At 37.1% G+C, this 23,556-nt stretch overlaps 1 protein-coding gene across 2 annotated transcripts; it reads left to right on the top strand.

Moving 5' to 3' along the window:
• Nucleotides 1-9,260: 9,260 nt before the first annotated feature.
• Nucleotides 9,261-23,556, top strand: LOC129895017 (nicotinate phosphoribosyltransferase 2-like). 2 transcript variants are annotated; one of them, XM_055970640.1, is made up of 16 exons: nt 9,261-9,782; nt 10,450-10,597; nt 11,927-12,046; nt 12,182-12,316; nt 12,401-12,462; nt 13,486-13,561; nt 17,856-17,912; nt 18,536-18,637; nt 19,833-19,949; nt 20,169-20,227; nt 21,107-21,281; nt 21,932-22,066; nt 22,175-22,273; nt 22,410-22,518; nt 23,065-23,177; nt 23,298-23,556. In XM_055970640.1, exons 1-16 carry the CDS (start codon nt 9,610-9,612, stop codon nt 23,373-23,375), a joined length of 1,758 nt encoding a protein of 585 aa, XP_055826615.1. In that variant the 5' UTR covers nt 9,261-9,609; the 3' UTR covers nt 23,376-23,556. The 2 variants fall into 2 exon arrangements, with proteins under 2 accessions (XP_055826615.1, XP_055826616.1); XM_055970641.1 differs by lacking the exon at nt 17,856-17,912 and having other exon boundaries at nt 9,262-9,782.

Genomic DNA, 23,556 nt, shown 5'->3' with positions numbered 1-23,556 from the left:
AGACTTATTCTATAAGTATTTATTTTATCATCTTGATGAGTTAAGTCTTCTGCTGATAGAGAGTTGATTGAATAATTGTGTTCACAGACCAAGTGATTTATTTAGGGACTAGGCCTAGACGTGACACGGCGAATGTAACCCCCGGAGGTACCTCACCCAAGCCTCTTAGCATTCATTAAGCTTTTCATAGGTAATGACATACAATAAATCGTGGAAGAAAAAGGGGTAAAGGGACTACGGGAGATAAAAGAGAATATAAATCATAGGCAACATCAAACATCGTCTAATTATCCAAAAATACCTCTACTTTCTTTAAACTTGACAAGGACTAAGACATATCCCTATCTCACCCTCATGATAAGTATCCAAAATTACCACAAGATAACCGAAAGTCTATACATGTAAATAGCAAGAAAAGGAAATGGAATGTTCTATCTCGAAACATGGGAACTCACATACTAAGTAGCCTTCAACGATCAACATAGTTAGGTGAAGGAGAATGCAGAGCAACATCGATTCCTACATGGTGATATCATGTAGGCAAAAGTATGTGTTAGTACTTTGAATGTACTAAGTATGTGGCTATGCAATGCAATATATCATTATACAATAAGGTGATACAATGGACCATGCTAAAACCTTGCGATCATTTGAAATACCATTTGGAGTTATGAAGCTTAGTCAATGGAATATACAAACCATCATGAATCATAAAAGTAACTTAAACATTATAAAGGTAATCATGAGTCGTTATAAGAATCCATATACTTGCAAAGTACCATGAATAATAAATAAGTATACCATAAACCTTTTGAAAGAAATATTTAACTTTGTGCGAGGACATACTTTTTTTGTGATAGATATAGTACACTTCATATAATATATCTTAAACATTGGAGGAGGGATCTTGTATTTGTGAGATGAACCGTTAACCAACATAAAGCATGTGAGCTATAATATGGAGTCCCGATTTTACTCCTACATCAGAGGGAAAAAGGGGAGAATACTTGCCAAGGTAAACTCCATCATGTCTAAGTGGATCCACTAAGCTATTGTGTGAATTGGGTACTCACCCCTAGTTCTTAGACTCGGGTACTCACCTCCAAGCCTTGATATTTCAGGTACTCACTTCTTAGAGATTTGGGTATTTGCCTCTATCTCCTTTATACCTATGGTGGCACGTAGTTTTGGGACATGGGTATTCCCCTCTAGTCCATCTCAGTGCTAGGTAAGCTCTCAACAGAATAACATTTAAATATCATAAGAACATAAGCATTTATATAACTTTAATATAAAATCATCATTCGATGGAATAGCTCATTAAAACCTTTCATTTGATTCAATGCAGGAATTGTCCTTTCACATTGAAACCTTACTTTGGCTAAGAAGCCCTTCATCAGTTAATCATTTCCTAAGCATTTACTTCATCACATTCATTGGAGTCAAACTTCATTTTAATTTTACTTCATCATAAGAAACTAGGTGGGTTCATTTCATAAAGACCTTCAAATACATTTAAAGAATACTTGTATGTATAAGAGTGACATAAATTTAGAAAGTCAAACATCTTCAAAACTTCCCACGATATGCACTTTAAAATTACCTTTCAAACCTTCATATAAGAACCTTAGCAACCCATTCATTTCAAATTGAAAGTCAATATATATCAATATAAGTAAATAAACTTCAAATATATCATGAATTATGCATTTGAAATCATCATGTAAAAGCCCATAAGATTCCATCATTTAAAATTGAAAAGATAGTTTTAGAAAACATTTGGGCTCCATGGTTGGAAGGACCCATGGATGAAAACTCACATACCTAAGGGGAAACCAAATCCCTAATGAAAGCTTGAGAAGGAGAGGAAACTTGAAGATGCCTTGAGATGAACCCTAGCTTGTCTTGAAACTCTTGGGAGAGTTTGAGAAGAGAGAATTTGTTTTTGGGAAGTTGGAGTGAAAGAAAATGAGGGCTTTGAAGGGTCTAGGGCCTTTAGATAGGTGAATTTTGCCCTCAAAACGACACCACTTTAGGTTAAACTACAGGAAAAGAGTAAAATGTCCCTTTAAATATTTGGACGGAACTAGCTTCATGGGGGACCTTCACAGTCCGTGATGCCTACCACGAACTGTGGTGGGGTCCCATGATAAAGGACTCAGAAAATATTTTGGAAGGTTTTGCAGAGAGGTCTTTGAACCTTCATCACAGATACCATTATAGATCGTAATGAGGTTTACAGAAGAGAATTACGGGTTGTGGTACTCACCAGTGTTCCCAGCGCTTAAAAGGGTTGAAAAGGTATCCTTCATGGACAGCCACTACGGACCGTATTGTGTTTCATGGAAGGCCACCACAGTCCATAGTCCTCACTTGTTTGAGCAGCCCCACTGAAATGGTCATAACTTTTTACTCCGAACTCCAAATGAGGTAAACTCGGTGGAATTAGAAAGAGGATTCAGAGACATTTGATTTGGTAGGCAATGGGACACCTGAATCTATATATTCAAGGATATATGGTATATTAAAGTTGACCTATATAACATCTTACATCGAAACTCAATCGGTAAGGAAGCTTTTAACTTAACTTTGTGCTTAAGGATTCTTGTGACCTTAAAACATCTCCAAATTCATTCCCACACTAAAGAATTAACCTTAAATCCCCTATAAAAAATGAAGGGACCCCTGGATGGACCATCTTCATGGCCCATGAAAAGCTCCATGGTCCGTGGTGGTTGTTCGTGGCCCTTGCCTTAGGATGTTTCCTGAGGGTTTTGGGGAGGTGTCACTACGGAGGTCTTCACCGCTGGTGGTGCTCACACGGTCCATGGTCCTTTTTCTGGTCTTTTCCCTGCAAACTCTGAATCTCTACCATGGTTGCTTACCACGGTCTGTGGTTCTCACCACAGCCCGTTATGGCTTCCGTGGTCAACCCCTGGTGCCGGTTTCTGCAACCTTCTGAGATTTCCTCTTTTGATCCTTGGTTTAGGACTTTTTAAGTTTTTGGGGTCTTACAATATCTCCCCCTTGGGAACATTCACCCTCGAATGAGAATCATTTGCTTTGAAGGAGGATATGGCATGAGGACTAGCAACCCAGCAAGAATATAATGACACTTGAAATGCATCAAACATGAGATCTCTAAACTTAAACATAAAACACAATTTTAAAATTCAACTTCATGTACATGCATGTGTATGAAGACTTAGGAAAACTAAAACATAATAGTCTTAAATACTTGCACATGAATGACTTAGTACTTTTGGCTTGAGTAGAATAGAAGAGATGAGGGTAATATTTCATCATATCCGCTTCCGTTTCCTATGTAGCACTCTCAACTTATTGATTTCTCCTAAGGACTTTAACGAATGCAACTTCCTTGTTCTTCAATCTCTTGACTTTCCAATCTAGAATTTTCAACCGAAACCTCTTCATAGGTCAAATCTTCTTCAATGTTCACTACTTCCAAAGGCGTAATGGAACTTGGATCACCTACATACTTCCTCAACATAGACACATGGAATAACGGAAGAACTGAGGCTAACTCCAATGAAAAATCACATTCATAGGACACCTCTCCAAAAATCCTTAGGACCCTATACCTCTATAGGAAAATCTATCCAAAGAGTACTACCCCTTACTACCATATTCAACAAACCTCGAGACCAAATAATGAAACATCCAATACATTGTACATTCACCCACATGCCATCAATACCAAATTCAAGTCTAGTTCTATAACCATTATAATACACTCATTTGAAACCCTTAACGAGGAGTCATTAGTAGCCTACTACCATCACTCATATACCTACAACCACGTATTCAAGCCTACCATTCTAACCACTCTATGACTCTCTTTAAGTCATCATCACTTAAGAATTTTCATGCCTATATTAGCATCTTTACATCTACATTTGCACTAATTCCTACTAAAGGACACATCAATATACTCCGACCTATCTATTGCACCCTACAAGATCCCATCTAGCTCTTCCTCCATGTCAATAACCTTAAATGGAATAAGTATGCCACAATTATCATAATATGGAATATCCACTCTCTCTCTATATATCATGACTTGTCTACTATCATTAACATTGGAACACACCACCGACATTGGTAAATAAGTACTCCATCTCCTCCTTGTGAGAGGACTTCAATCTCCTTATCAACCACCAATTCTTTTAATTTAACTAATGATGGATCAAGGTCTTGTTTCGACTTAACATCCACCACCAAAGATGATTTAGATCCATCTTGCACCACCATCATTGGAACTACTCTAAAGAAGTACTTTTGGGGTTGACACCCCTAACCCTCACCATATGATAAATGCTACTCTTAGTAATCAATTTCCTAGGCTTTAAGATAAGAAATGAACCTATCCTTAACTATCGAATCATGACCCTTTCATTCTAGAATAGACTCATTTGGGAATTGAAACTTAACTCAATGAGTTCAACAATATATAGAAGCATAAGGTGCATACAACCAATCCATACCAATCATTACTATTTCAAAAAGGAAATTCACACTTATCGGATGAAGTACCACGCTAAGTTTTGGGACTCATAGAGGGGTAGAGCTGAGATCGTCGATGACTATCCTATCATTATTAGCAACCCATGGGCAACGCCTCAACTTATGATTCTTCGCAACCAAAACATACACCTGAACTGGTTAAATAATCTCTCAGATGGTACCTTCTACACTTTTGTCATGCCAGAAAAGTTTGACCACTACCATTGTCACCTTGATACCTAGGGTTAGGTACCCTATCCTTATGATATTTAGGCACTGAAGCACTATCAAAAGATGATCCATCCTTAATCCAGGCCTTCTTGGTCATCCTAGCAACCTCCATAAGCTTTTCCTCTTCAATTTTCTTGGCATAAGACATTAACCAGGAGATATCCATTTTCTTGACCAACATGGACGTCTTGCACTCCTTGGACACTAAGCTCGAGATACTGAAAATAAACTTGCTCATTCTAGAATGGGGCTTAGAGACCATGAAGGGAGTATACTTTGATAATTTTGTGAATTTGAGGGCATACACCCTCATATTTATACTCCCTTGATGAAGGTTGATGAACTCTTGGATTTTGGCCTCAACTCCAATGAAAAGAAGCGGTCTAGGAAAGAATCTTTGAACTCTTCCTATCCTATCATCCCCATCCTTTCATGCTTCTCCACAACCCATTGCTAATACCATAATCGAGCTACACTTTTGAGTTGATATACCACTAGCTCAACCTTCTCATTTGGCGGCACATCCATGATGGCTACAATTTGGCATACCTCATTGATAAACTTTATAGGGACCTCACCTATCTTAGAACCATCGAACTTGAGCAGATTCATCCTTTGGAAATCCCGAATCCGAGAGGCCAGATTTTGAACTTGAGGAGGAGGGATACCTTGATGCCTTTGGTGGGCTACAACTTGAGCCAATAATGCAACGATGTTGCGGAACTTGGCTTGATTTACCCCTTTCTCTAGATGTGGGATAGCTGAAACTGGAAGAGCTTGGTCCTCATCGTCAACCCTTGCTCTTGGAGATACTCTTCCACAAGGCATTATCTAGAGAACATAAAACCGGTTGTTAGTTAGAGAAAAACTTAGGACACTCTTGTGCACGACATCAATTGAAAGAAGTGAAGACTTTTCTAACCGTCTCATAGTGTCATATTCATAGTTATGGCGTGCTTCACAACCACGAACAAAATCCTATTTAAGGCATTATATTGGACTCCGAGGACCATTTCAAAACCTCAAGCTCTAATACCAAGTTTTTCACGACCCAAGCCTAGGTCCTAGACGTGACAAGGAGAATGGGACACCCTGAGGTACCTCACCCAAGCCTCTTAGCATTCATTAAGATTTTCATAGGTAATGACATATAATAAATCACGGAAGAAAAGGGGGTAAAGGGAGTACGGGAGATAACATAGAATAAAAATCATAGGCAACATCAAACATCATCTATTTGTCCAACAATACCTCTACTTTCTTTACAATTGAAAAAGGGCTAAGATATATTCCTAGATCACCCTCATGATAAGTGTCCAAAAGTACCACAAGATAACTAAAAGTCTATACATGTAAATAGCAAGAAAAGGAAATGGAATGTTGTTCCCGAAACATGGGAACTCATATACTAAGTAGCCTTCAATGATCGACCTAGCCATGTGAAGGAGAATGAGGAGAAACGTCGGTTCCTACATGGTGATATCATGTAGGCAAAAGTATGCGTTAGTACTTTGAATGTACTAACGCATGTGACCATGCAATGCAATATATCATGATACAATAAGGTGATGCAATGGACCATGCTGGAACCTTGCGATTATTTGAAATACCATTTGGAGTTATGAAGCTTAGTCAATGAAATATAGAAACCATGAGTGGGTATAAGAACCCATGTACTAGCAAAGTACTATGAATCGTAAATAAGTATACCATAAACTTTTTGAAAGAAATGTTTAACTTTGTGCGAGCACATACTTTATCTTGTGATAGATATAGTACACATCATATAATATATCTTAAACATTGGAGGAGGGACCTTGTACCTTTGTGAGAGAAACCGTTAACCGACATAAATCATGTGAGCTATAACATAGAGTTCAGATGCTACCCCTACATCGGAGGAAAAAAAAGGAGACTACTTGCCAAGGTAAACTCCATCATGTCTAAGTGGATCCACTAAGCAATTGTGTGAATTGGGTACTCACCCCTAGTTCTTAGACTCGGGTACTCACCTCCAAGCCTTGATATTTCAGGTACTCACTTCTTATAGATTTGGGTATTTGCCTCTATCTCCTTTATACCTATGGTGGCACGTAGTTTTGGGACATGTGTATTCCCCTCTAGTCCATCTCGGTGCTAGGTAAGCTCTCAACAAAATAACATTTAAATATCATAAGAACATAAGCATTTATATAACTTTAATATAAAATCATCATTCGATGGAATAGCTCATTAAAACCTTTCATTTGATTCAATGCAGGAATTGTTCGTTCACATTAAAACCTTACTTTGGCTAAGAAGCCCTTCATCAGTTAATCATTTCATAAAGACTCTCTTTCCTAAGCATTTACTTCATCACGTTCATTGGAGTCAAACTTCATTTCAACTTTACTTCATCATAAGAAACTAGGTGGGTTCATTTCATAAAGACCTTCAAATACATTTAAAGAATACTTGTATGCATGAGAGTGATATAAACTTATAAAGTCAAACATCTTCAAAACGATCTTTCAAACCTTCATATAAGAACCTTAGCAAACCATTCATTTTATGAAATTGAGAGTCAATATATATCAATATAAGTAAATAAACTTCAAATATATCATGAACTATGCATTTGGAATAATCATGTAAAAGCCCATAAAATTTCATCATTTAAAATTAAAAAGCTAGTTTGAGAAAATATTTGGGCTCCATGGGTGGAAGGACCCATGGATTAAAACTCACTTACCTTGGGGGAAACAAAATCCCTAGTGAAAGCTTAAGAAAGAGAGGAAACATGAAGATGCCTTGAGATGAATCCTAGCTTGGCTTGAAACTCTTGGGAGAGTTTGAGAAGAGAGAATTTATGTTTGGGAAGTTGGAGTGAAAGAAAATGAGGGCTTTGAAGGGTCTAGGGTCTTTAGATAGGTGAAGTTTTCCCTCAAAACAATACCACTTTGGGTTAAAATGTAGGAAAAGACCAAAATATCACTTGAAAGATATGGTTAGAACTGGTTTCACAGGGGAACTTCACGGGCCGTGATGCCCACCACGGACTGTGGTGGGGTCCCATGATAAAGGACTCGAAAAAATATTTGGGAAGGTGTTGTAGAGAGCTCTCTGAACCTTCATCACGGAAACCATTACAGACCGTAATGAGGTTTACGGAAGAGCATTACGGGTCGTGGTGCTCACCATTGATCCCAAGGCTTAAACGGATTGAAAAGGTGGCCTTCACGGAAAGCACTATAGATCGTATTGCGTTTCACGGAAGCCACCACGGTCAGTAGTCCTCACCTTTTTGAGCAGCTCCACTGAAATGGCCATAACCTTTTACTTTGAACTCCAACTGAGGCAAACTCGGTGGCGTTGGAAAGAAAATTCAGAAACCTTTGATTTGGTAGGTAATGGGACACCTGAGTCTATATATTCAAGAAGATATGATCTCTTAAAGTTGACCTTTGTAACATCTTACATCGAAACTCAATCAGTAAGGAAGCTTTTAACTTAACTTTGTGCTCAAGGATTCTTGTGACCTTAAAACATCTCCAAATCCATTCCCACACTAATGAATTAAACTTAAAGACCATATGAAAAAATGAAGGGACCCCTGGACGGACCATCTTCATGGTCCGTGAAAAACTCCACGGTCCGTGGTGGTCGTCCATGGCCCTTGCCTTGGGATGTTTCCTGAGGGTTTTGGGGAGGGGCCACCACAGAGGTTTTCACGGCCTGTGGTTCTCACCACCGTCCGTGGTCCTTTGTCGTGGTCTTCTCCCTACAAGTCTGAATCTCTACCACGGTCTGTGGTTCTCACCACGGCCCGTGATGGCTTCCGTGGTCAACCTCAGGTGCCGATTTCTACAACTTTCTGAGAATTCCTCTTTTCATCCTTGGTTTAAGACTTTTCAAGTTTCTAGGATCTTATAATATATCTATATATATATATATATATATATATATAGATAGATAGATAGATAGATAGATAGATAGATAGATAGATAGGTAGATAGATAGATAGATAGATAGATATGTATGTGGTTGTTATCAGTTTGTTTGGTTTGATTCAATTGTTTAATTATTAATCATACACGAAAATAAAATCAAAAGACGAGAGAAGGGAATAGAAAAATAAATTAATTAGCAAACAAACACCTGCCAAAATCATCCACCGTATATACTTCTTCCTTTAAAATTGAGTCTTCACTAATAGAGGAGAAAATGAAATCAAAATCAAAAAAGTCAATAATGAATCATGCCTCCAAGTTAATTTCATTAAATCCCTTAAATTAAATTAAAATAAAAATTTAATTTTTTAAACTAAAGTTAACAAAATGTAAATGATTCTCAAATCATTTTATACTTAATCAAAAACACATAAAATAAGAATTAGAAAACCTCATTTCTATCCTTATCGCACCAAACCAAATAAAAAAAATGAAATGGGATTATGATAGAGTGTAAAGCTTATTATCCACTTATTTAAAAGTTTAGATCCGCCTATTTCGTCCAAACTCCAAAATAACCCAAACAGTTCTAGAAGTGTTAAGTATATTTGATTACATCAAACGCCGAAAACAAAAACTAAAATAAAAACTTTTATCAAACAGCTGGGCCTCCATCTTTCTCTTCCTCTGTTTTCTGCATTCTGTAATATAGCACAGCCAGCAGGGAAGAAACCGGCAGGCGCCGGCACCGGTACCGTAAGGGAAGTGTTTGGTGAAATCAGAAATTCCATCATTAGATTCTCAGAATAATAATTATTATTATTATTATAATTATCCACTTAATATTGAACGGGAAAACAATTTTGGTTTATTCAATCGAACCGTCTTAAACAAATTGTGAGGTTCAATTGCGTAGAGGAAAATCATGGCCGCTGCAGCAGTAGCTAATGGGAGGAAGAAATTAGAACAAAGAGGTGCTAAAATTGGGGTTATTAGTGGTCCGACCAATCCAATGGTGACACCTCTTTTAACAGATCTTTATCAATTTACTATGGCATATGCTTATTGGAAAGCTGGAAAACACAATGAACGTGCTGTGTGAGTGCTTTCATAATATTGATTTTCTATCAATTTACCCTGCATTTCATGTGTTTGATATAATGTGCAAGTACTGAAATTATGAATTTTGACAGTTGATCAAAATCTAGAATTGTGATCGATCGTTTTATTGATTGTCAAAGGATAAATATTCAACTTGTGGGGACTAACTGTTTTATTCATCTGATCAAGTACCTTATTGAAAAAGCAAAACAGTTAAGCGAGGGAACACATTTATTTATTAATTGTATTTATGCATGCCTTCCGACGGTTTTGCATGCCTTCAGCTGAAAACTATCCTTAAACATGGTTAAAATTAACCTTTTTTTATGTGTATATAGCTGATGTTGAAACCCCTTTGTCTTGTTCATGTTTACTCCATATTTTGAAGCTCCTTCGTGAAAATCGTGGCTCCGCCGCTTCCTGGGTCTAATATGTGGAAGTGTTTGGAGTAATGGCAGGCGTTAAAGTTTGACCTCAGGATATCTGATTGCTCCACCATGTTCATTTGATGAACCAACTCATCTTTATAATTTTATTGCGGGACATATTTATTTTTTTGTTGATCAATTTAATTTAGAGAGGGACACATTGATTTGTTTATTTTAAGTTACAACAGTAACATTCTTATTCAGTTGTTGAGAAAATCTTTGTTTGAATATTTCAGGTTTGACTTGTATTTCCGGAAGAATCCATTTGGTGGTGAATATACAATATTTGCTGGGTTAGAAGAATGCATAAAGTTTATTGCTCATTACAAATTAACTGAGGATGAGATAGCTTTTATCAGGAAATCATTGCCCCCGTCATGTGAGGTAGATTAATTATTGACAAAGTAAATAAAAAACTGTAATGTGTATAAAAGTTGCATTTGATGAGAGATAGAAATCTGCTTGTATCTTTTTGTCCTTTAGGGTTATTAGTTATTTCTATTATTATATGTTATTATCAGTGTTATCAAAGGCAAAAAGAGCAAAAAAACTCTAAGGTCCGTTGGGGCTTTAAGTGCAAAGCGTAAATAAAGTGTGGGCATTAATGAAAAAAGGCGCAAAGAGAGAAAAAAATTACAAATATATATGTCTGGTTCAAGACTAATAATTATAAATATGAATGACAAATATATGAATATAGAAATTGAAAAAAGATTATGATAAGAGAAATATCAATTGTTTAGCGTCACCTCTTCAGAAGAGGCTCATTGGCAAGGAAAAATATGCCTTAGAACCTTGATGGCGACACTGAAGCGCACATAAAGCGAGGCGAAGCGCAACACGTTTTGAGCCTTGCTTCAGGGCTTAAGCACGCCTTTGACAACACATGTCATTATAGGAAACTCATGCATGAATTCTGGAGGATTAATGTTCTTCTTGTTTCATGATACCTTAGTGAAATATGATTATGAGCAAACCTAGGTAATTACTGAGATTACATAAGCATGAGTAGTTATGATTGAACTGGTGGCTCATTTCTAATCGTTATTTTTCTTCCAGATGTTGTTATCAAAATATTTTGTATTCCGGATGTTGTTTTGGCAACATATCAAAGTGTATCTAGATAAGTTTGGCAAAAGCAGTCGTCATCTTATTTATTTATCTTGCATTTGGCATTTGTTCTGTTGCTGCTATTGATTTTTGGTAAACATAAAGGAAAGAGGCTCATGCCATAACTCTACACTAGATTGTCATGAATTTACTGAAGTTGTTATGGCAAGTCATAGTAGTTGTAATTCTGTTCACATAGTTATCTAATCCCGCATCTTCTTTGAGATATATTTTCCGCTCTCATGAACATACCATCTCATTCTGTTGAGAAAATCAGGCAATGTTGTGCTTTCGTACTACCTTTTCCTATATGCTTGAAGAATTGTTTGACATACTTAGGCATCTTTTGGTTGGGTAAAGGGTTATCCCGAGATTAATTATCTCAGGATTGCTGTCCCACCCTCAATGTGGGATAAGAATAACACGACAATCCCGGGATAACTAATCCCCAGATAAGTTATCCCGCGATTTTACCCCAATCAAACATGGATAAACTCATCTGAAAATTAATTCCAGGATTAGCTATCCCTTATCCCTCGTACCAAACGAGCCCTTACAGTCTTAAGTGCTTGAGACATAAGCATCTGCAAATGGACTTTGCAGGATGCCTTCTATAACTACCTTCGAGGAATTAACTGTTCAGATGTTGAGATATTTTCTATACCTGAAGGATCAGTTGTCTTTCCCAAGGTTCCACTGATGAGGATTGAAGGGCCAATTGCTGTGAGTACCAACTAAACTATCCTTTTATTCATGCTTGTACGTGAAAGAGGCATTGTTCTCAATACTGATGCTTCATGCATTTTCTTAAACTTCTGTTCGATTTTAATATCTGGGGATTGCTTTTGAATCTCAAAGGTGGTTCAACTACTAGAAACTGCACTTGTCAATCTCATAAACTATGCATCGCTAGTCACTACTAATGCAGCAAGACATCGTTTTGTTGCGGGAAAGTCCAAGCTGCTGCTAGAATTTGGGCTTCGAAGAGCACAGGTTTTTCATCTTTCTTTCCGATAACTTGAAATTGGAAGGTCTCTCTTACAAATTATTCCGTGATCTTTGCCTCTTCATGAGTAGGGTCCGGATGGTGGTATATCAGCTTCGAAATATTGCTACATGGGAGGATTTGATGCAACAAGGTGATTCCATACACAATCTATCCTGTTATAATCTGTTTCATGAAATAGTTCCACTACCTATTCCTCTTTCTATATGAGATGCAGTTTTTAAATTCATATGGACATCCTTCTTATTTTGAAAATAAAATTTTATGATTCTTAGAACCAGTTAGTAATAAACAATTTAAAACACCAGTTCGTCATAACAGTACAAATGTGTCACTATACAACTGGTATAATTGAGAACACTCTCCATTGACCAGACTCTTGAACAAGTAGTTCATACATAGTCACCAACAACAACTACGCTCCAATCAGTAGCAGGTACATATCGGGTTTATGAATCCTTATTGTCCATGCTGCTCAATTAAATCTCATTTATTTTGTGAGGATTCACCATAAATTGGCTAGTGTTAAGCTGACTAGTAGCCTACTGCAACCCTCTTCCTCTATTGGGGCTTGAGACTGGCAATGAGAGCAAAAAAGCTTACACAATATATAGAAGTCACCAGTATCGTCAATGTGTTTTTCTTAGATGAAGTGCTTGTAAATTCCAAATAAATATTTTATAGGTATAGGATTAGTATTAGCTATTCCAGAAACAAAATTGTACCTTTTCTGAAAGGATCAGTACACTGGACAGTCATGCAATTTGACCTTAAAATGGACAAGATTACATGAAGCTAAACGCTAGAGTAGGTTCTCAATATGGATGTTGACATCAATTGAGATTATTCGAACACAAGGTTTCATTTACTTTGAATCTCTATTCCTTTTGCTTTCTAGATGGGCCGGGCTTTGATCAATAAGATGAATATGTATCTCTTGATAAGCAACACTTAACTTCTCAGATTATTTTTACTGTTGCATTTGCTGCAACTTAAAGTTTTATTAGCAATTTATGTTTTAATAAGAATAAACTTCTTCTTGGGTGAAAACTAGAGCATCATGGTACTTTTTTCCTTCCTTGTTGAGATTTTATTTTTTTATCATATTAATCTAGCCATGAGGATCATATCTCTCTCCAAAAACTTTATTTGGCAGCAATGTGGCAGCTGGAAAGTTATTTGAGATCCCGCTCCGTGGAACACATTCTCATGCATTCGTTAGCTCATTTATGGTAGGTGCAACCTTGCAACAACTTTTCCTTCTGTGTAATATAAGTGACACTTTTTGTGTACAAGTGTTTCAAAAGTTTGTTTGTCCCACACATATCACAATGATCTTTGCTTACATGCTTGGGCTGTTTAAGGATCATAACTGAAAGGTGTCTTAGAATTATCAAAACACAAAGGAGTCGTTTGGTAGGGTGTATAAGAATAATACTGAATAAGGTGTATTAGTATTGTTGGCATTAGTAATGCTGAAATTATTTTTTATCAATTGTTTGGTTTATTGTATTAAATGAATATGGTGTATTAGAATAGAAATAGTACTGAATAGGGTGTATTAGAATAGGAATGTTACTGCGTATTTTAATGTCATGGTTTTCTACGCATAATAATAGTACTGATTTATTATGCATGTATTAGTTATACATAGATTAAAAACACAACCAAATAAAGGATTAAATAATACCAAAACTAAAATATATATTATTTTCTCTAATACCTCCTACCAAACGAGGTGCTGGTGGACGAGACCTCTATTAAACAAAGGTGGCAAGCTTACTTCCACAAACTCCTAAATGAAAAAAGGGACAGAGACATTGTCCTGGGTGATTTGGCGTTCTCCCAAAGCCTTCGGGATTTTGGATATTCCATAAGCATTAGGCTTGAAGAGGTTAGACGTGCGATTAGTTGGATGTGCAGGGGGAGAGCAATCGGTCCTGATGAGATTTCGATGGATTTTTTGGAATTGCATTGGCAAGAAAGGTATGGAATGGTTGTCTAGATTGTTTAATGTTATTTTGAAGACAGCTAAGATGCCCGATGAGTGGAGGTGGAGTACAATGGTTCCATTGTACAAGAACAAGGGTGATATCCAAAATTGTAATAATTACAGGGATATCAAATTGTGAGTCACACTATGAAGCTTTGGGAGAGGGGTGGTGAAGGTGAAAGTGAGGGTGAGGAGAGAAGTGTCCATATCAGAGAACCAGTTTGGACTCATGCCGGGGCGGTCGACTACCGAAACGATCCATCTGATGCGTAGACTGGTGGAGAAATCTAGGGAGAGTAAGAGGGATCTTCATATGGTATTCATTGATTTTGAAAAGACATATGATAAAGTTCCGAGAGATGTCCTTTGTTGGTTCTTGGAGGCAAAAGGGTCCTGATCGGTGTTTTGAGAAGCGAGAAGCGGAAAAAAGCGACAGGGGCTCGCTTCACAGAAGCGAGAAGCGTGAAGCGAAGCGCATGCTTTTTTCAGAAAAAACGCTATTTAGTATAAAAATATAAAATATAAAATATGCATAGATAATAAAATATGCCCCATTGGCATATTCACTTCAACTTCATCATCCATTTCATCATCATCAACAAGATTAACCATGGATGCTTCAGGATTCATTTGAGTTTTAAATTCATTTTTTTCGTAAAATACTCTTTTATTTTTTCCTTCACACTATTCGGGACTTTTGGACACACTTTAACATCTTATAACCACCAATAAAATGCTTCTTGTGACGAAATATTCCGCCATTATATGTCATATCACAAAAAACACATTTGATTTTTGTGTTACTTCCCATTACAATTCCATATGCCCAAGCTAGATTCTTTTTTTGTGCCATTAAGAAAATACAACTTACTACAAAGAAAAAATAGAATAATAATTCAGTCACACAAGTCAAATTGTCAAAACAATACCAGAGAAGCTGCAGCAAAATTAAAAGAGCAACTGCAGCAAAATTAAAAAAAAATAATAAAGCAGCCAGACTATGTGAAAAAAAAACAGAGCATATGCTTTATCTTCAAAAAAAAATGGTCAAACTGCTGAGTAAAACTTGAAAAAAATAATTCTTCGCAGACGGCAGTTATGCAGAAATAGAAAAAGAAGAAGAGAAGAACATCGCAGCAGTTGCGCAGACGGCAGAACTGCTGAATGGAAATAAAAATAGAAACAGAAAGAGAAGAACAGAAGAAGAGAAGAAGAGAAGAAGAAAAACTAACCTGGTTGAACTGTCAAAGTTGGAGAAGAAGTCGCAGCAGCTTGGAACAATTGATTATAAGTTTTACAGATTTTTTTTTTAAAAAAAAACCCTAGTGCCGCTTTTTCAAAAAAAGTGAGTTTTTTTCTCACTTCTAGATGAAGCGTGCTTCTCTCTTCTCCCATGAAGCGCACACTTTTTTGAAATCGCTTCGCTTCACGGTATTGAAGCGCTAGTGCCTCGCTTCGCTTCACGCTTAAAGCGAGCTCTTCGGCGCTTTTTCACAACACTGGTCCTGATGGTATATATTAGGGCAATTAAGGATATGTATGATGGAGCCAAGACTCGGGTTGGGACGGTGGAAGGAGATTCAGAGTACTTTTCTGTTGAGATGGGACTTCATCAAGGATCGGTACTGAGTCATTTTCTTTTCACCTTGGTGATGGATGAGCTGACACGGCCAATCTAGGAAGAGGTTCCATGGTGTATGCTTTTTGCGGATGACATAGTATTGATTGATGTGACTCGAGATAGGGTTAATGATAGGTTGGAGGTTTGGAGACAAACTCTAGAGTCTAAAGGGTTCAAATTGAGCAGCACCAAAACTGAATACTTGGAGTGCAAATTCAGTGTGGCTATGGATGAAGAGGGCATGGAGGTAAGGCTTGCCAGTCACCCTATTCCCAAGAGGGATAGCTTTAAATATCTTGGGTCCGTCATCCAGAGTAGTGGAGACATCGACGATGATACCACACATTGTATTGGGGCGGCATGGATGAAATGGAGGCTTGCCTCTGGAGTGCTGTGTGATAAAAAGGTACCACCTAAACTTAAAGGTAATTTCTACAGAACAGTGGTTAGACCGACGCTATTATATGAGGTGGGGTGCTGGCGAGTCAAAAACTCACATATTTAGAAGATGCATGTTGCGGAGATGAGGATGTTGAGATGGATGTGTGGCCTTACTAGAAGAGACAAGATTAGAAATATGGTTATTCGGGAGAAGGTAAGAGTGGCCCCTGTGTCAGATAAGATGAGAAAAGCGAGATTGTGATGGTTTGGGCATGTGCAGAGGAGATGTGTTGACAGTTAGGAGGTGCGAGCGGTTGGTTATAAGGATTACGCGGAGGGGTAGGGGTAGACCTAAAAAGTATTGGGGGAAGGTGATTAGACATGATATGACGCTGCTTCATATCACCGAGGACATGACCTTAGATAGACAGGTGTGGAGGTCGCGTATTAGGGTAGAAGGCTAGTAGGGTAGGAAGGTTTTACGTTGGCCATGGGACTAGTCGGGCCTTTTATGGTTGTGTTTGTTGCTATTCGATTACCACATTATTTTGTTACTACTATTGTTTGTGCGGTGTAGTATTTACTTTACTCTTCGTTTTAGACGACATGCTATATATATTGTTTTGTTTCTCTTGGAGCTGATACAATCGAGCCGAGGGTCTTTCGGAAACAGTCTCTCTACCTCCATGAGGTAGTGGTAAGGTTTGCGTACACTTTACCCTCCCTAGACCCCACTAGTGGGAGTTCACTGGGTATGTTGTTGTTGTTGTTGTACCTCCTACCAAACAACCTCTATGGGGTCATTTGGTTGCTTGTTAGAATTATGCATGTAATACATGGATTAGTTATATAGGTATTAGTAATGCAAGAATTAATATAATGCAGGGATTAGTTATCAAAACATTCCCCTATGTGGTTTGCTTTAATGTTTTGAATTTTTTTCCGTAAGAACACATTGTCATCTAATTTCTGGAAAACAACTTCCCTAGAAGGAGGATTAGGTCATTTTCCAAAACTCTCCCATGCCATTTTCAACTGAACCACCCTCTGATCCCGCATCCACCCCAACCCCGCAAAAGTTGATTAATATTTTCTACTTACTTTCCAAACACTAGAAAATCCAAACACACCCTAAATCTTCTAATTTCATCTTTTTCCATAAATTCTAGTTGGCTTTTATTTAACGTCAAAATTACTTATTATCATTACTCTTACTGTTATTTAGTAGGTGCAGATCATCATCTAGATCTTCAAGTATCTTTTTTAGATGCGCACATACCATGTTTCCTTTAACACATCTGGCATGGTGATAGAAATAAGCCCAATTTGGATATTGGAAAGGATGCCTTTTGTTTGCTAAGGAATTTTATTTTTTGTGAACTCTGTAATAGAGGCTTGGAATTGAGGTTTAATTGATTTTGATTTGAACTATATAATAGAGCCCTTGATTGTTGGAAGGGGATGTCAAACAAAGATTTTCATTTGCAGAAATTATATTTAAAAAAGGTATAACAGACGTGTTTTCTTGTAGGTCCTTGTATGGATAAGTGCACACATTCATGTAAATACGCGATTGCTTGGAGAACAAGTATACTTCAGTGACATGTACTTGCATCATTTGACAATTTCACTCATGGATAGTTGTGTGACACTGAGATAATTAAAACATCTTGCTCTAAGTTGAAGTAAATCCACTTTATGTGAATTAGAACTCCTACTTATGTGCTTCTTGTTGTCCATAAAGTAACGCAATATTCAATTCTAGCTTCAGCACTTCTTAATCAGTGAGTTGTAGAGGCGGAGAGAGGAATTTAAACTAGGGGATTCAAAAAAGGAAATATATTATGCCACGGGGATTCAACAACTGATGTATATACAAATAAATCATTTTTGCTCTACATACATATAATATTTCAACGAAGGGGGTTCAAATGACCCCCTTGCACCCCTCTGCCTCCTCCCCCGGTGAGTTGTTAGCAGTCAACTAGTGAGGCCTGGTCTTCTGCATGGTTTCTAATTCCAAGGTTTTGCTTTTTCTATTGATTGGTATGTCTCGTTCTTCTTGTTAATAATGAAGATAAACGTAAGTATTATATAAGGACTATCTAGATTATAATTGGTCTCTAGATGCTCAATTCTTCTGATTTTATGCTCACTGTTTTGCCCTGGATCAAACTTATCTGTCATCTGACTTGATCTAATATTATGCAGAGCCCAGATGAGATCACTGAAAGATCACTTAAGCACCTTGATAGTCCTAAGTTTTGTAAGGATTTTGTTTGTCTGGTGAAGACGTGGCTTACTAAATTAAAGGTATTGTTTCACCCTCTTAATTTAACTGTTGTGTCCTTGTTGGCTTATTATTGCCTTCTTCAATCTCCAGCCATCAGATTTTGTTCTAAATTATGCAGTTGGTTCTGAGTTTGCACTTTGACCGTGTTTTGTCCCTCACTTTCAAGTATCCTTTATGCTTTGGCTTCACCTTTTTACTTTTGCCTTTTAATCTAATCTTCTTGTATGACCACTCAAAAGTTTGATTAATTTAAGAAGTGTTGGGGATGTATCCAATTCAGGTGGTTGTCCGGATGTTTATGCTTGTCACTCTTTACCGGTGTAAGCCCATTGCATAAGGGTAATAGGTTGTCTTATGTTTTGGACCCTGTGAGTGGTAGCTTGAAGTAGCAGGCAGCTGAGTGGATAAGTGGCTAATTGGTAACATGTGATCCCAAGGTGTGATTCCCATTTGAGAGAGACTTTTTGGGAAATTTCACTGTTGAAGTTAAGCTGATTTAGTCCAAATACCATTTCAAGTGGCTGTACAGCTAGTGGTAGCATATCATTCTAGGTCGTGCCCATTCATCATTCCCCTTCCTATTTGATTTATCTACTCCGTACTTAGGTGTCAGAATAAATAACAGAGATCCCTACAAATTATATAGGATTTGATTGCGTGGAATTTTTTTTTATCTATTGCAGACTTATCTTTCTTTGTTTTTTTATAACCGTAGTGTCCGGGCCAACTTACGGTACCTCGGACTTATTCCACTGGATACCTGCAGCCACCCAGTAGCAACAGGTACTAGGTATTTCTATCTGCCAAGGGTAGGAAAGATGGGAAGAAATCACGAAGTGTTTTTGTCTCGGCTAGGATTTGAACTAAAGACCTCATGGTTCTCAACCACTTCATTGATGACTAGGCCATGCCCTTGGGTGCTCTATTGCAGACTTATCTTGGACTTCCATAATGAAGCTGAAAGCCGAAAAAGAAGAACTTCTATCATCTGGGTGTATTCTTAGTTCCTGTGCATATCTTTATTTATATCCATCTAATATAGTTGAAGGGACTGCCTTATTTTTCGTGTCTTCCCTTCCTCTATTAGAAATTGAAAATTGAGCAACTCTTGAATCTTGATAATCTTCAAATTTTAAGTGATGAAGGTGGTTGATGCTTCTTCTTCTTCCATTTTGAGCTTGGATATCATTGTTATGATGACTGTGCTATCTTCAGCGGTCACGCTTATTAGGTGGAATTTTCAGTGAGACAAACCAAAGTGAGTTAGCAGCTTTCGCCTCATATGGGCTAGCCTTTCCTGGAAGCTTTTTGGCCCTTGTGGATACTTATGATGTAAGTCCAATTGTAGATTCTTCTGCCACTGCTTTATGTTGTTTCTGGGATACTTGACCAGAGCAAAAATTCTTCGTAATTTGTGTTAATATCTTAAACTAAGGAAATCTACTTTGAAAGAGAATAGAACAGCCGTGGTATTTATAGGAATGTTTGTATTATGGTGCATTTCCACAGACATACTTTCTTATTGACCATCTATAACATGTACTTTAACAGGTCATGAGAAGTGGTGTTCCAAATTTTTGTGCAGTTGCTCTTGCACTTAATGATTTGGGGTAAGTGCTTCCCCTGACAAGTTCTATTTTGCATCATCTACTTCATATGATGCTTATTAGTTTAAAAGGTGTACTGTTGAGTATTTGGTGATATATGCACCTATGGAAAAGGAGATGCCAACTGGAATTCCTAGTGTTATTTTGTTAGTCTGATCTTCTCAAGCTTTGTATTGTTAATGTTTTGCTTTTTGTGTTCTCTCCCATTTATGAACTAGCTAAGCATAGGGCAGAATGGAAGAGAAAGATCCATATAAGTTATAGCTACTAGTTGAGGATAAGTTTTAGAGTAGACTCGTATGAAACTTTTATTAGTAGTACTATTATTTATATATATTTTTAACATATGTTTCACTTTTATTTTATTTATTATCATGATGATATGATATGAGCTTAAATGAAGAAATGAGGATTCATATAGCAGGACCCTAATTTATTTGGGACTAAGGCGTACTTGTTTGTTGTATTTGTCTAAAAAGAGGTCTCACTGAATTCTGATAATATTGGGGTCCCTGCCTCCCACACCCCAAAAAGAAAAGTTAAAAAAACTAGAAAGGAAAATAAATAGTTGAAAAAACAAAAAGGAGTTGAGAAACTTAGATTTCCAAGGCCTTCTTCTCCTTGAGCACATTGTGTTCATGTTATGGAAAATTATCCACTTTTTTTGGTCGACAGAGCACAGTTTCGTTTTTAACTCAGCATGATTACCTCCTTTTGCTCTCTAAATTAATAGTTCTCTCCTCTAAGGATTTATCATTTTAGTTGAAACCATCATTTGTTTGACCAAGTCTGTTTCTACTTGATGTACCTTTTTTTTCTACTGTGGTTATTGGAATACGCCCATGCCTTATAATATTTGCCGTTTTTATGTTATATTTACAGGTATAGAGCAGTTGGCATTAGATTAGATTCTGGTGATCTTGCTTATCAGTCATGTGAAGCCAGGAAATTCTTTCAAACTATTGAAAAAGAATTTGGAGTGCCTGGTTTTGGAAAAATGAACATCACAGCTAGCAATGACCTTAATGAGGAAACATTGGATGCACTAAAGAAACAGGTTAGACCACCAGAAATCTAACACAGGCGTAGCATAGAGAATCTTGTCCTATGTTATTTGACCTTTATAATATCTCTCATTGCCATTAATGTTTTCTTCTCTAGCTGTCGTCTTGCGCTTCACTTTGTTATAACCTGGTCCAGCTTCATTATTTCCATTGGGTTAAGTATGTGTGTGTGTGTGCGTGCGTGCGCGTGTGTGTGTATATATAATATCAGTAGTTCGCTTCAATATTCTCTTGTTGCTTATGATGTTATAGATGACAACTCCTTAAAATGTCAAAATATTTCTCCAGTGTGATGACTTTGAGATCTCTTCGTCTAAATTTGGGAAGTAAACTAAGCTAGGTATTATGTAACAAACACACCATTAAGTAATGAAACTGTATGGCAGTTCATACTCATGTCAGTTTCAGCACTCAAGAATCGACCAGGAAAAAAATGATGCAAGGATACATCAGTGAAATATGCTAATAAAGTTTATTTCTTTGGATTACCTCCTAGTGTATGTTCGCCGTTTTAAAATTCCAAGGCTCATATGCTCCCAACTAGATACTTTTCATTTTTCTTGAGTGTATAGCTTGACATCATGCATTTGTACCCTCTGCCTTCCCTTGATTGAAAGGTAGATATTTGACTTATCCTAAACAGGGACACGAGGTTGATTCTTTTGGTATTGGAACACATTTGGTTACCTGTTACGCACAGCCCGCTCTAGGTGTCGTTTTCAAGTTGGTTGAGATAAATAATCAACCTAGGATCAAGCTTTCTGAAGATGTTACAAAGGTTTGTTGAAGCTATGCTGTCGTCTCTTGTCAATTGAGATCCAGTATGGATTTCATTTTATTTCCTCTTTATTCAATTATATGGACATCCATTCTGTTTCCTTTCTAGGTCTCTATTCCATGTAAAAAACGGTGTTTCAGATTGTATGGAAAGGAAGGATACCCCCTTGTCGACTTAATGACTGGTGAAAATGAGCCACCTCCTAAGGTACTTCAATTTTATTTTATTTTTATCAGTACATTATAAGGTATTTCATCAAGCTTGTCATGTCTAGTTCTTAAGTGGCGTTCCATAAGATTTATGTTGTGTATACAATGGTTAATAAAGAGAAAAACATTGACAGGTTGGTGAACGAATTTTGTGCCGTCATCCATTTAGTGAATCTAAAAGGGCATACGTTGTGCCCCAGCATGTTGAGGAGCTTTTAAAGTGTTTTTGGCCTGGAAGTTCAGGTGAGACTTGTTATCTGTCGAGTTATATTAATTTTTAAGCTGGAAAATGTTTTTTAAAGAATGTTATCTGTTCTTTTCTTCTTTTTTTTTTTGGACTGGGAGGGGGGAGGTTGATGATTAAGATAATGAAAAGTAGATTGTACAATTCCCTCGTCTCGTTTCCACAATCAAAATCATTGTTGAAATGTTAAAATCTGTAGCACTTGTTGGCACAAAGTCTACTTCAGTTTTATTAACTAATACACCTTGCCCCAACCGATGTCACATGACACCAGTTCGTATATATAGATAATATAAGCAAAATGAATGATATTGGGTATAACTATAAAAAATGACACCGCTTTCCATTATAGTGATCTTAATTACTTGTTCACTTCTACATAAAATTTTGTAGTGTTGACACTGGTTAAATAAAATTCTGCATACACCACTAAACTACTCTATTTGTGAATGAAAATGGTAGATGAGTCTATACCTCCAAATCAACTGTCTTGCAACACACTATCCAATATTGAAAATAATTGTTGTTTTTTATCATTTCCAAAGATAAAATACGAGAAGATCTGCCTCCATTGAAGGATATAAGGGAACGGTGTATTGAACAACTGGAGAAGATGCGGCCAGATCATATGAGAAGACTGAACCCAACACCATACAAGGTATGCTGATGGGAATACTAATACTTGTTCGAGTTTTAGTGTTTTTTTTCACATATATGTCTATGCCCAGCGTGCCGGTTCGACTGAACTGTTGTTGGATTTGCTTTATTTACTGAGCAGGTTAGTGTGAGTGCAAAGTTGTATGATTTCATCCATTTCCTCTGGCTCAACGAAGCGCCGGTTGGCGAGTTGCAGTGATCAATCAAATGAAGGAATAGATTTTTTGGAAGATTCTTTTAGTGAAGCATAGAAGGTTAAAGGATCTTCTAATAGCATGTACATCTTTTTCCTTTTCATTTTTTCTGGGCAGTGGAGTGTATAAGATATCTTGGATGTTTTTAATAAAGAGAATAAAAGCCAGTTCTCCCCTTCGTTTTCA

The sequence above is a fragment of the Solanum dulcamara genome, chromosome 7, assembly GCF_947179165.1.
Source record: "Solanum dulcamara chromosome 7, daSolDulc1.2, whole genome shotgun sequence".
Classification (NCBI taxonomy): Eukaryota; Viridiplantae; Streptophyta; class Magnoliopsida; order Solanales; family Solanaceae; genus Solanum; species Solanum dulcamara.
Note: the sequence above shows the minus strand (reverse complement) of the source record. Positions and strands in the feature narration are given on the sequence as shown.

What these genes read in the sequence shown, in the direction of transcription:
- LOC129895017 (XM_055970640.1), top strand. Translation starts at nt 9,610, where the DNA reads ATGGCCGCTGCAGCAGTAGCTAATGGGAGGAAGAAATTAGAACAAAGA. An exon ending in CGCGATTGCTTGGAGAACAA is followed by an intron (nt 17,913 to 18,535) that starts GTATACTTCAGT and finishes AATATTATGCAG; the next exon opens with AGCCCAGATGAGATCACTGA. An exon ending in TGAACCCAACACCATACAAG is followed by an intron (nt 23,178 to 23,297) that starts GTATGCTGATGG and finishes TTTACTGAGCAG; the next exon opens with GTTAGTGTGAGTGCAAAGTT.